The sequence below is a fragment of the Podarcis muralis genome, chromosome 6 (genome assembly GCF_964188315.1).
Source record: "Podarcis muralis chromosome 6, rPodMur119.hap1.1, whole genome shotgun sequence".
NCBI classification, from domain to species: domain Eukaryota; kingdom Metazoa; phylum Chordata; class Lepidosauria; order Squamata; family Lacertidae; genus Podarcis; species Podarcis muralis.
The window spans coordinates 18101308-18115549 of NC_135660.1; the positions used below are offsets into that span (position 1 = coordinate 18101308).

A 14242-nucleotide genomic window follows, 5' to 3' on the forward strand; every position below is an offset into this window, starting at 1 on the left:
TGTCTCAACTAGATAGCCCTCCGCTCAAAACAGTAAACCAAGATTTTATGATGGATTACCAAGATAAATGATACTGATCAGTATTAGGGATGTGAATTCTAGGGAACAAAATTTAGTTCAGTCATCTCATTTTGATTCTTTGATGGGCAGATTTTATAAAGCCTTTTAAACTGCATTTCAAAAGAGGTTTTGAAGATTCATGACATGCATATGGGCTCTGCACATTTTAAATTGCTATTTTCCCCGCCCAAAGGAGATGCACAACCTGTATGGTGCGCAGACTTTCTTCTTATGCCTGGAAGATGGCAGTGGACATTCCTTTGGTGTATTCTTTATGAACAGCAATGCCATGGGTAAGGATTATGAATGTGATTATGCTTCTCATCGTGCTTTCGATCAGGGAGCTTCCCGTTCTCCTGCATTATTATACATATGGAAAGATGCCTCTGACGCCTTAGAAATTATCATTCTTAAATGACACTCTAGGCTATCATTAGTAAAGCAATTGCAGCAATTGCAGGATTTTTGTCACCTGGAAAATATCAGATATAAAAATAGCCATTGGATTAAAATCAAATCTGTGATTTATTAAATCAATAAATAATTGTATTTGCTACAAATACAGAATACGTTCGAGAAAAGCAAAGTGGTTAATAATAATAATAATAATAATAATAATAATAATAATAATAATAATAATATATAAAAAATTGTTTATACCCCACCCATCTGGCTGGGTTTCCCCAGCCACTCTGGGTGGCTTCCAGCAGAATATTAAAATACAACGATTCATTAGATATTAAAAGCTTCCCTAAACAGGGCTGCCTTCAGATGTCTTCTAAAAGTCCGATAGTTGTTTATTTCTTTGACATCTGATTATATAAATTTGCCAAGGAGGTCCCCCACATATTTTGTGGGCAGATAAGGAATCCAGAAAAGTCTCAGAATTTTCAAGTTTTACAAATTGGCCTCCCCAAATTCTTCACATGTGGGTGGTATAATGGTGTGTCGGGAAGGCAAAATTCTCTTTCTCCGAAAGCCCTCTTCTGAGAAATCTCAGATTACTTTGTGCCCAATGATATTATGTTGTTAGCTCATGGTGGTGGATGAAGGGAAGCACTGGCTTAAGAGAGGAAGACTAGGAGGAGTAGGAGCCAAGCTCCAACAATATTGAAAATAGATTCACCTTTGCGTCCAAAATTCCTGCATGGTGAAGCTGGGGAGTTCATTTCACAGAATATACCTCAGGGGAAGAGAAGACTGGACTTCTTCAAAAGTGTTGGAAAAACTCAAAATATAAAGTATTCTTATTTTAAACTGCCCTCATGAATTTCCCAGCAGCCTTTCTGGGAAACCTGTTTTGTCTTTACCATATTGAAACAGCACAAGCATATATGAACTCTCTCCATTTATTTACATGATCCTTCCACAACTGCCAACCTAGCAGTTCGAAAGCACCCCCGGGTGCAAGTAGATAAATAGGGACCGCTTACCAGCGGGAAGGTAAACGGCGTTTCCATGTGCTGCGCTGGCTCGCCAGATGCAGCTTGTCACGCTGGCCACGTGACCCGGAAGTGTCTGCAGACAGCGCTGGCTCCCGGCCTATAGAGTGAGATGAGTGCACAACCCTAGAGTCTGGCAAGACTGGCCCATACGGGCAGGGGTACCTTTACCTTTACTTTTTTCCACAACATTGTGTCATTCATATACTATATTATTGGACTACATTATTGGCTGGGGCTGAAGGGAGTTGGAGTTCAACGACATTTGTAGGCCAGCAGGTTTGCATAGTGAAAATGTAATGCAATTGTGGATTATAGTCATGGATCACTTTCTGTTAATCATGAACTCTAAATACAAAGAACCGCAGGGCACAGATTGATAGTGAAGTAATTCCCACGCATGATGCGACCCAACAATTCAGAAATAAGACATTACTCACAGGTGTGCTATCATCTCCCTCACATTGCTAATTGATCTCGCCAGTATGGCAAAGGAGAATGCTTTTGTTTTAGCTCACCTTAATATGCTTTTTCTTCCCCTGGCAGATTTTGCTCTCCAACCTGTTCCAGCTGTTACATACAGAACAATTGGTGGGATTCTAGATTTCTATGTCTTCTTGGGAAATACTCCAGAGCAAGTTGTTCAAGAATATCTCTCGGTATGCTTCTGTAGCATGCAAGATTTTACCGTTAGCAATGGTAAACTGCTTGTGTATCTGTGAAAAGCAGTTTGCAGGGGCAGTGTTACTCTTGGTCAAACGATGTGTTAATCGTTATTTTTATGCATATTCCCTTTCTTTGAGCCAAAACTGAACACGCCCATGTGCGATAAATGCCTTTAATTATGCCCTTGAAGACAAAAGAAACAACGAACCAAAGACTCCAGGATGCAGTAAATGATTTTCAAATTAACTACTCCTGTGCTCTTTGGATTTTATACTACGCTCTCTTTCTCTTCCCTTGATGTCTTCCCCTTTTATCTTGTTTATGTGTTCAAATCTAATGTCCTTCTTAGTGTAGCAATAGTTCAAACTAAGGGAGTCTGCTCCTGGCTGACACTGCTAATAGTCCCATTCCAACCCCAGCTCCTCCTCCCCCCCACTGTAGTCCAAACAATGGTATAAGAATCAATGGTAGACAGATTATCTGAAGACAACAGCCTATTTGGAAGGGAAAAGCCCCCATTACCAAATTTGGGCAGACTGGGGTTTTTTTCCCCATCTTCCACTAAACTGTTGCTTTCATTTAGAAATGCAGTGATGCAAAAACTACCTTTTATCTTCTTTTCATGTCTTAAACTTGCAGCTGATAGGACTCCCACGAATGCCTGCCTACTGGAATCTGGGGTTCCAGATCTGTCGCTGGGGTTACACGGACATTGCTGACCTGAGAGCCGCGATTCAAAGGAATCGGGAAGCTGGCATACCATATGTAAGCATAATAGGTCTGATCAGTTGGGAAATTTGCCCTTTATTCATACGCATGCTATTATTGTAATGTGATCTTGGCTTGGGGAAGCAGGTCCCGTGCCACTAGCAGAATATATGAATGGAGTTGAATAACTATGTAAATATTAATAGGCTTATTATATCCGATGGGTATAACTCACAGCGACTGACAAATGGCTTGACAGGAGTGGCATAAATTTGGAGTAACTTGAAATTTGTTCTCTGAATGTTGATGCTGTGAACTTGGAGACATCTTTAGCTAGAATTACAACAAGCCCATGTTGCAGAACGCTTTTAGCCTGAGAGCCATATCTCCCCATGGAAAACCTTTTTCTGGGGACTGAATGTCACAAGTAGGTAGAGGAAGTGGTCAGAGCAATGGATATGACTTACCTTTGTTCAGCAGATTACTCTCTGGTTAAGCCAAAACCAGGGATTTCTCTATAATCCCTCCCAATACATCTCTGTTCATGCTCTGCCTAGGGGAAGCAAGAGGCATGTTTACATTACATCCCCAAGAAAATGTGGGGATGTTAAGGATAGTAGGAGATGATATATTGATTAAATATTATCCTTCACTCACACTAATGAGTCATGTGGCAGAGCAGATTCCCCTCAATACAGCAGGAATCTAGTTTGCAGATTCGTTTGAATCTCTTTAGAGTGGTGATGTATGGAAGTGAGAGCCGGACCATAAAGAAGGCTGATCGCCAAAGTGAATTATGGTGCTGGAGGAGACTCTTGAGAGTCCCATGGACTGCAAGAAGATCAAACCTATCCATTCTGAAGGAAATCAGCCCTGAGTGCTCACTGGAAGGACAGATCCCAAAGCTGAGGCTCCAATACTTTGGCCACCTCATGAGAAGAGAAGACTCCCTGGAAAATACCCTGATGTTGGGAAAGATGGAGGGCACAAGGAGAAGGGTACGACAGAGGACGAGATAGTTGGACAGTATTGTCGAAGCTACGAACATGAGTTTGACCAAACTGTGTCAGGCAGTGGAAGACAGAAGTGCCTGGTGTGCTCTGGTCCATGGGGTCACGAAGAGTCGGACATGACTTAACGACTAAACAACAATAACAAAGTTAAGCAATCCAGTCTGGCTTGATCAGGATGGATTATTCCTGGTGTCCCCTTTGATCCCTCTTAAAAGAATAAAGACACAAGCATCTTTCCTTAAAAGTAACAAGAGGTTTGCTCATATTCAGTTCACAGTATGATCCCTGAAGGCAGACTTAAGCTTGTAGTTGCAGAACATGGTATGAGTTAACCCCGTATGGGGATTGAGTCCATGTGCTGTTGACTGAGAGCCAGCAGACAGCAAAATACATTAAGAGAACAAAATGGGTGCAGGAGAGCAGCATAGCATCAAGAGAGAGAGATGGCTGCGTGACTCTGCTCTTTTATGGAGTCAGCCAGGGTCATGTCCATCTCCCTGGTCACATGCAGGGGGAGGACACTCCAGGCCAGTGGAACAGGAAGTTATACTGACTGGAGTAACATCCCCCTGGCCGTATCCACTCTAGGGAAACAAGGAATGTTGTATTTGACTGCTCCAGTGGATTACATCCCACAGAAAAGCACCACTGTATGAAGCGACCAAGACTGGTGAGGGTATAAATTAGGTATAGTCCCCAGATAAAGAGCCCTGGAGGTCTGTATTTGGAGGTTCACTGCCTCTGCAATAGCAGAAGTATTGTTTCTTAGTTGGGAAATTGTGTCCTCCCTAAAAGAGGGCACGTGTTGCGGTGAGACCTGGAGACTGACTTCCTGGTTGTGGGTGGGTCTATTGGATAGCCACAACACCCGATTGGTAGATCCACCATTGCTGGGTGTAATCTGGCAAATGGGGTGCAGACTAAATGGTTCAAGGGACCTATTTAATCCCTTGCACGTGACCCAAATATTCTCTTTTGGCTCATGCAAAGGGAACACCAGCCCACCTCTCCCTATATTTAGGGTATTTGCGATTGACCTTGCTATGCCGTCGTGTGTCGTCTGTCATTGGGACAGGGGCACGGCAGGAATTTTCCCTACTTGGTTGATTGGCTGATTTGGGTTTTGCCTGCCGCGTAGCAATTCATCACAACTTGTAAGGTTGTGGATAGGCTCTGGTTCAGGTGATAGGGATGGGAGAACGCTCTCACCATCCCTATGTGAAGGGTATTCCGTTAAAGGAATCCAGGGACTCGATGGTTTGGTCAACCCCTGACGGGGTTGTGCCCGTGCCTGAGTCCAGGGGGACATTTGGGTGGCGGAGTTAGCCCGTTCACCCTTGGCTGACCTATGCTAGAACCCTGGGTCAGCGCTACCTGCAAGGGTGCAGGGAGCTAGTCCAACCAGAGCCTATGCAACCAGTCACTTTCTTCAATCAATAAAGTTGTGGCCTACATTCTGCCAAAAGCCAAACTAAAATTTGAGTCAAGTGTGAATTTATTTAGCGGGGAGGTCTCTGGGTCTGAACATGCAAACTAGACTACACTTTATTCCTTACTTGCTCATTTCTGCATTTTATGTAATCTTTCACACAACATAAAAGCTACTTCTTGGAGTCTAGTGGAATCTAGCAGAGTTTTCACATGATTTTCCATGTCAAATGTTTCCGGGGGGGGGGGGGGGGGGCGGGGATCCATTTGCAACCCTGCCAGCTCAAAAAATCATGGGAAATTCGGGTGTTAATTCCATGTGACAAAATTTGAGGTGGTTTCCCGGCATGCAGTTCTTTCCAAATGCTTATAATTTAGTGTGATATGGCATATCAATCCAGAAGACACCGTTCTGTAACGCAACAGGTATTGCCGTGCAAAAGGAACATTAGGAATTGGGGCAGAAGTGCTAGCATTACTAAGCAGAAAAACTAAATCCCAAATCTGAATGCAGCCTAGAGTCTGAAACGTCTTCAATAAAGTTTTCTAAGTTGAGCAAGCAAATCAAAAGAATGTGGAGATGGCAAAATCAAGGATGTCATTTTTGAAAGAGTTATCCCTACTGGGAGCCTGGTAGGAAGTATGTCTTCCTGGAGGCTGAAGAACTAAAACGAGAACAGGTGCTAATTTCCCTTACACCTGAGAATCTTTAGTTATTGCAAAGAACAGCTGCCCTTGCTGACAAGTCTGTTGAATTAGTTTGTGAAAATGTATTTCCTTGCTATGATTAAAGATTTTGGATTTTGGGAGAACCAGGTTTCTATGTAACGCTAATGGACGGGGATGCCTGTGATGATTCTTTCTTTTTCGACTTCTTGAAGTCCACTTTTCATCAACCCGCTTTACTTTTCATGTATATTAGGGAGTAAATCGCATAAAATACAGCCACACCGTAAGTTACCATAGTAATGGAAGTTGCAGGGTGGGGATGAATTATATAACACACAGTAAATGGTTCTTATTTGGGCTTTACATGCATGAACTGCACAGTTGGAAACCATTTAAGTTTCTGAATTTGCCTTTCTAAGCTTGGGGATGGGAAGGAGCCTGAGTAAAATTATACACCAAATATGAACAAGCCACTTTATAGAAAAATGATCTTATTACATGTGGACTCATGGTAGGATTGTAAGATTCCATCATTGGTTGCTTAAAAATTGGGAGTAGCCCATGGTCTCAAGCACACATTTTCCCCCATTTTTTCCTAGTGCAAATTCCTCTGCCTTACTCTTTTCAGCATTGATCATAATATTGTGTTACATCCACAGTGACATTCTCGCTGAACAGAGCAGTTTTTAACTCGAGTTTGAAACCAGCTTGAGAAGGGAGTTTTGTAAATCTTAAAGATCATACCAGGGCAGAAGGAACATCACACCAGTTTTCTAAATGTATTTATGTCCTACCTTTCTTCAAGATGCTCAGGGCATCCTGTGTGGTTATCACTCATATTACCTTTTCAGAAACCCCATAAAGTGGAGATATATATATATATATATATATATATAAAATAAACTGTCCAGTAGCACCTTAGAAACCAACTAAGTTTGTTCTTGGTATAAGCTTTCGTGTGTCCATTCTAGATACAATGGAACAGAAGTCACCAGACCCTTCGTGGGAGGGCGGGGTGGGGTTTTTCTCAGTAGGGTAGTAGGAGATGGGTGATTGACTCAATGGGTATGGTAAACCTGTTGACCCCTGTTAACGACTGCAATTAGGCCTACAGGAAAAAGCAAGTTACAGATAGGTAGCCGTGTTGGTCTGCCATAGTCAAAACAAAAAAAAAATCCTTCCAGTAGCACCTTAAAGACCAACTAAGTTAGTTCTTGGTATGAGCTTTCGTGTGCATGCACACTTCTTCAGATACACTCATACCAAGTGTATGAGTGTATACACTTGGTATGAGTGTATCTGCTCATACCAAGTGTATACACTCATACACTTGGTAGCTCATACCAAGAACTAAAGGGGGGAATATGAGACTGGAACAATTTCAAAGTTTCAATATATTTTTGTACTTACAGCGATTTCCATTTTCTTTTAGGATGTTCAGTACACTGATATTGATTACATGGAAGACAAAAAAGACTTCACTTATGATAAAATAAAGTTTGCAGGCCTCCCTGAGCTGGTTCAAGACCTTCATAACAATGGACAGAAATATGTCATAATACTGGTAATTTTCAGTGCGTTTTACTATTTCATTGATTTTTTTTCTTTTGCGTTAAATATTATTGGAAACTATTAATTCTGGACAGTTTGTAAGAGGATAATATTTTCTGTTCCTAATTTTTCAGGATCCTGCCATTTCTATTAATGGTCTCCGTAATAATACTCCATATATGGCCTATGAAAATGGTAATCAGATGAAAGTGTGGGTCAATGAATCAGATGGAGTGACTCCCCTTGTTGGAGAGGTAAGTAGCTGCTTTTACAAACTTGTAGCTTAATCCCCTTGGAGGTTCTTTCTTGTTGCTATTATTATTTAAATTCATATACCGCCTTTCATCCAAAGATCACAGGGCGGTTTACAGTACTGAAACAAAAAGATGCTAATAATAATAATAATAATAATAATAATAATCCCTCCCACACATTTGACCATATTGAAATGAATGAGGATTTAGGAAGAGCAATAAAGGGCTAAGCTCAAGTAAATGTCTGAGATGTTTCTATTATTTCTTTGCAGACCTATGGCTTTGCTCACTAAAATAGTATCTAGACTGTCAGTTTAATCTATAACGTGTCCTTTCCCTGACTACTCTTAATATCTTTTCCCCAAAGGGTTTATTTTTCAGATAGTCACATTCAGTGGCGTAGCGTGGGTTGTCAGCACCCGGGGCAAGGCAAGTAATTTGCCCCCCCTAACCCGTGGATTTGCGCCCCCTAACCCGTGGATTTGCGCCCCCTAACACGTGGATTTGCCCTAACCCCAGATGTTGCGCCCGGTGCGGCCGGCCCCCCCTGCACCCCCCACGCTACGCCACTGGTCACACTACATATGTATGCAAGTCCCTTTCATTCTATAATGTTACCAACATCTCCAGTGCCTGCATTCTTTTTAATTTTTAGCCTTCATGGGGAATATTGTTCTTTGCAGATTAAAGCGAGACACACATCTGCTATATATTTTGGAAAGTTGTTTGTTTACTATGCATTTGGAATCTCTTCTGATACTGTATCCAAATTTTGCATAATGGTTCCAGAGATCAAGGAACAGGTTTTCTTCTATGTATGGATACAATTAGATGCTATGTTGAATCAAGATGGTGGAGGGAACCTTTCAAAACAACATGATTCTTTTTGTTTTGATTCTTAGAATTCATATAGTACAAGGATGCTGCTAGTATCATTATAAATAAGCAAATAAGAGGAGTCTATATATGGTCACATCCACACAATAGCTTTAAAGCACAAAAAAGAACATGGCTTCTCTCAAGGAATCATGGGGCCAATAGTTTACCCCACACAAAGCTACAATTCCCAGAAACCTTAGCAAATCATAGTTCCCAGGATTCTTTGGGAGAAAGTGAAGTGCTTTAAGTATTCCTTAAATGTATGGGACACATGCGACCTTTGAGTGAAGGTCCTTTTGGAGCTGTCTTTTAGGAAATGGGGAAAATGAATAAAAATTGGTGTAAGACCACACACCTCCAACTCCTTTCCCTACACACTAATGATTTGAGGTCATTCTGGTTTTGTTTTTTTAAGCAGGAGGGTGTGTCCCTTGCAACATCCTGCACCATGGGTTGATAAGCAATGGTTCTCACATCTAAGCATCAGAAAAAGATTGCCTTTTGTTCAGTTACTCCACATCTGGAAGATGAAAGACTTCATTTGTTTTGCTCTAAGATTTTACACCCATCTATGTTGGTTCCAGTTTATGGGCCGCTACAGAAGACCTATTTTTTGAGGGTTCATCCTGATTTGCTTGCACAAAGCTTATCCAGTGTTAGGTTATCTCTAGTTTGTATAGAGCATTTGTTCTCATTTGTTTGTGGGACGGTTATATGACCATGCACATTCACCCTGGTTTCCTTGTGAGGTGTTTATCTTCCCATTAGTCATTCATTCATCTACATCTTTAAAGCTTTGCAAAGTTCAATAAAAGTCTGATTCTTTTATTGGCCTTGGTCCTGTATACCTGAAGGAGTGTCTCCACCCCCATCGTTCAGCCCGGACACTGAGATCCAGCGCCGAGGGCCTTCTGGCGGTTCCCTCATTGCGAGAAGTGAGGTTACAGGGAACCAGACAGAGGGCCTTGTCGGTAGTGGCGCCCACCCTGTGGAACACCCTCCCTTCAGATGTGAAGGAAATAAGCAGCTATCCTATCTTTAAAAGACATCTGAAGGCAGCCCTGTTCAGGGAAGTTTTTAATATTTAACGCTGTACTGTTTTTAACACTTGATTGGGAGCCGCCCAGAGTGGCTGGGGAAACTCAGCCAGATGGGCGGGGTATAAATAAATTATTATTATTATTATTATTATTATTATTATTATTATTATTATTATTATTATTAAAAATTGGATCTGTTATCCTAGGGTGACAGAGCCCTTTCTTCCACTTCAGTTGCTCAAACCTTAAGTTCTGGCTTGTGTGTAGAGCCTTCTTGTGAAGGCTGATAGGCTGGAGGCACCATGTATTTTAAATTGCAGAAATTATTTGCCCAAAGCTCCAAATCCATTTCAAATATATATACTGTTGTATGCCATTTCTTATCTGTAGGTGTGGCCAGGATTAACAGTTTTCCCTGATTATTCCAATCCCGCTGCTGATGAATGGTGGACTAAAGAGTGCAGTGATTTTCACAATCAGGTCCCCTATGATGGACTGTGGATTGTAAGTACTGTACTATGCGTATAATTTGGGCATTAATGTTTTGAGAAGGAATCCCACCTACCACTCAGTAAATACAGCCTCTCAAAATTCTTCACTGTATATCGGGGCACCAACTTGCCCCTCCCCCACTATTGAGGGGCCCCCGGCATCTTAAGTTTTATTTTCTTTCCAGAAGAAATTCTGTGTTTTCAGCAGAAATTCTGCTGTCATTTTTATCCCAACCATAGCTTTATTTAAAGGCAAGGTGGAGAAAATGGCAGCTGTCACAAAAAAAGAAGAAAATGTTCAGTAAAATTGCCCTCTTGCTTTTGGAGAGAGCTGTTTCTTAAAATAAAATAAAAGATTACTGAATAGTTTTTAAGATTTCTTTGTCTCTCCAGATGTTTTTGGACCATAACTCCCCTCTTCCCTAACCATTGGCCATGCTGGCTGGGGGTGTTTGGATTTGTAGTCCTGCCACAGCTGCATGGCCACCCATTCTTCACTCCTGCTTAAAAAAATCAGATAAATAAAGATGTTGATTTAACAGAAACCATATACTCATGCATTTCTGCAAATATACCCTTCTAGGACATGAATGAAATATCCAATTTTGTCAAAGGATCAAAAAATGGCTGCCCAGTGAACAGCTTGAATTACCCTCCTTTTACTCCAAGTAAGTTCTTGCATGTAAATCCTAATGCAAAAGCCGGTTTGTCCCAGGATCAATTGACTTTTTGCTTATTTGGGTAATCAATGTTTGAGGAAGAAAACAAACAAATGGGGACTAGAGACTTAAGTATATCACTGAAATAAAATAAAAGATATATAAGGAAGTAAAATAAAATAAACAGAAAAAGTAAATGAAACAAATAAAGAAGTCCAGATCAGTCAGGTGATTGTTCTTGGTAGGTTTCCATATGTCAGGGAAATTCCTGACATGTCCTGGTTTTGGGGTGTAAAAATGGTGTTGGAGGAATTTTGTCAGATCAGCAAAATGTCAGGGAAAACCCGGGTGCATGGTAATGTGATGGAAAAAGCATTGAAAACAGCTCCAGAAGCTAAAAATCACTCTTTTTTTGATCCCCAAAAAGCCTCAACAATTTTGGGGTCTTTCTAAAAAAAAACTGGCGGGTGTCAGGAATTAAACGTTTTGAAATATGGCAACCCTAGCTCTTGGGCTTGGAGTCAGCAATGCCAGCTAGCCAGCCAGCCAGCCAGTAGAAGATGCACTATTCCAGATCTCACTTGAAGTTTAGGGGCCTGTGCTGATGGACTGTTATCATGTTGCTAATAAGGTATCAGTATTGATCTAACAGATCAGGTGTTTCAGAAATAAAAAATAAGAAGCAGAACTGGCAACAAAATGGTGTTGTATGGAGTGCTCCAGTTCAGGACGCTAGCCATGGACGCTTCTAAAATCACCCATTCCATTCACTCCACTGTTTCCTGATCCTCCCAACAGTCAGTGAGCATTTTCTCTCTCTCTCTTCAATAGGTTTATTTGGGTTTTCAAATTTACAATCATACAGAAAACAAATAAGACAATATCCGAAAATCCCCTTTGACTTCCTCTCCTTTCTGTGGGTCCTTGTGTTAACTTTTTCTCCTGCATCTTCTCTGTTATTCCAGTTCTGTTAAATCTGCCCCACCTCCCAAAAACTTATACGGCAGCTAATTCTATTGAAAAGCAGTGGCTTTGAAAATGCTTTCAAATTTTTAGATGGTTTATAACAGGAATAGGCAAACTCAGCCCTCCAGATGTTTTGGGACTACAACTCCCATCATCCCTAGCTAACAGGATCAGTGGTCAGGGATGATGGGAGTTGTAGTTCCAAAACATCTGGAGGGCCGAGTTTGCCAATGCCTGGTTTATAATCTAATGATCTTGCATGTGGAACAAGAGGGAATAAACTGTGCCTTGGCATGCTAGCATTCATTCCTGCTGTGATACATGTATTTTAATCTAAGTGCTAGAAGCTAATAGGTAGGTTATTGTGTGGTTTGTTGATTGCTAGGAGATTTAAGGAGGGGCAAAACTAATGGTGGGTTTTAGGCTCCAAAGCAAACCCTTTCCATAAAACAATAAAAGAGCCAGTATACATTATTGAATCTAGTGTGGCATATCCAACGTGCACACACTTGTGACTTTTCTGAATGCAGCGAGTTCCATAAATATGACTAAGTCTTATTTCCTGAAATATTTGAGACAGGGATTTACTTCAATGTAACTTCCTCTGCCTTTGTTCCACAGAGATTCTTGATCAAGTCATGTACTCAAAGACACTTTGCATGGATGCCGTGCAGGTTGCAGGCAAACACTATGATGTCCACAGCCTCTATGGATATTTCATGACTATAGCTACTGATAAGTAAGGAACCCACTGTTTTCTTCTTTAGCTCGCTTGTGATGGTTTGAAAAAAGGTTTTTTTTAATTTTGCAAGTACAGTGGTACCTCGGGTTACAGACGCTTCAGGTTACAGACTCCGCTAACCCAGAAATAGTACCTTGGGTTAAGAACTTTGCTTCAGGATGAGAACATAAATTGTGCCGCGGTGTCGGGGTGGCAGTGGGAGGCCCCATTAGCTAAAGTGGTACCTCAGGTTAAGAACAGTTTCAGGTTAAGAATGGACCTCCAGAACGAATTAAGTTCGTAACCCAAGGTACCACTGTAATGGGCTTTGATTGGGAAGAATGCAGAATTGTTGATGAAATGTTGAGTAAGTCGGAAAAAAATATCCTATCCTACACTGCAAAGTAGAGTCACAGCTCAGATCTTGTGGTGAGGTGGGGGGCTTTATGAAATGTTTTGATTTATATTGGTAATCAAAGCTCAGTTAGATCCCCCATCTGCTATACACAGGCTTTCTCTTCCACCCTGCAAAGTCTGGAGCACTCAAACCAGTCCCAGGGTGGCACAGCCATAGCTTGCTGCCACATTGTTAGATCATAGCTGGAAGCTATGGTACAGGATAGAAGAAAAAGAGAGGAGTGGGATAATTTGGTGAGCCCCTTGGCATATGAAAGAAGGCTTACACAAATAAATCCCTTCTGTCTTACTTCCCTGAAAGGATGCTACACAGGACCCCTCTTGATTCCAGTGGCCTGTACATATGACTGATGTGATCTTCAGAGTACTCTAAGGGGTTGCCCAAACACGATGGGTAGCAGAAGACTATGTCTTCTAGCTGTTGCCCTTGGCAGTATGCATATCCACACCAAGTCAGGGGGAACCTTGCATTTAAAGGGAATGCTACAGATTAGATGTTTAAATAAATGAAGCCAAGATCTAGGGTTTTGCAAGCCTGGGTCTCCAGCTGTTTTTGGACTATAATTCCTATCAACCCTGACCATATTTGCTTTTCCACATTCCTCAGAATGCCACAGATAATATCCTTTAAAAAAATAATAAAAAATAAAGAAGAAAAAATACATCTAGCTATACCATACTAAATATATGCACGAACACCACTTTGTTTTACATTGATTCCTGCATGCAATAAATGGTGTGCACTTTAGTCTGAGCACCTCTTTAGATCGTATCCTTCTGTCTCATAATGGTTTTTGCAGCACATAATTTTCTTCATTAGCATTATGTCCCATGTTTTCCTTTTCCACCGGTCCATCGTTGGTAAACATTCCATGCTACAGTGCCCTGCCAGTGTGGTGTAGTGGTTAAGAGCAGTAGACTCGTAATCTGTGGAACTGGGTTCGCGTCTCCGCTCCTCCACAGGCAGCTGCTGGGTGATCTTGGGCTGGTCACGCTTCTCTGAAGTCTCTCAGCCCCACTCACCTCACAGAGTGTTTGTTGCGGGGGAGGAAGGGAAAGGAGAATGTTAGCCGCTTTGAGACTCCTTTGGATAGTGATAAAGCCGGATATCAAATCCAAATTCTTCTTCTTTCTTCCCTTATATTTTTGCTTCACAAGGAACTCGTAAGATGAAACTCCACGCAGGGTTAGCCTGTTGTAGCCGACTTAATGTTCACGGCATATTCTCTTTCCCAGTGGAGAAACATGCAGACTGAACTGCCATAAGAAGCCAGTGTT

At 41.5% G+C, this 14242-nt stretch overlaps 1 protein-coding gene across 3 annotated transcripts in view; it reads left to right on the forward strand.

The window, feature by feature from the left end:
• Positions 1-14242, forward strand: part of SI (sucrase-isomaltase) — a 109092-nt gene that overhangs the window by 23221 nt on the left and 71629 nt on the right. For all 3 annotated transcript variants that reach the window (XM_077929800.1, XM_077929798.1, XM_077929799.1), the window contains exons 8-15: positions 254-353; positions 2049-2161; positions 2808-2933; positions 7419-7550; positions 7672-7791; positions 10101-10214; positions 10785-10869; positions 12448-12565. In XM_077929800.1, the coding sequence (XP_077785926.1) occupies positions 254-353; positions 2049-2161; positions 2808-2933; positions 7419-7550; positions 7672-7791; positions 10101-10214; positions 10785-10869; positions 12448-12565 (908 nt within the window). The remainder of the gene's footprint in view (positions 1-253; positions 354-2048; positions 2162-2807; positions 2934-7418; positions 7551-7671; positions 7792-10100; positions 10215-10784; positions 10870-12447; positions 12566-14242) is intronic.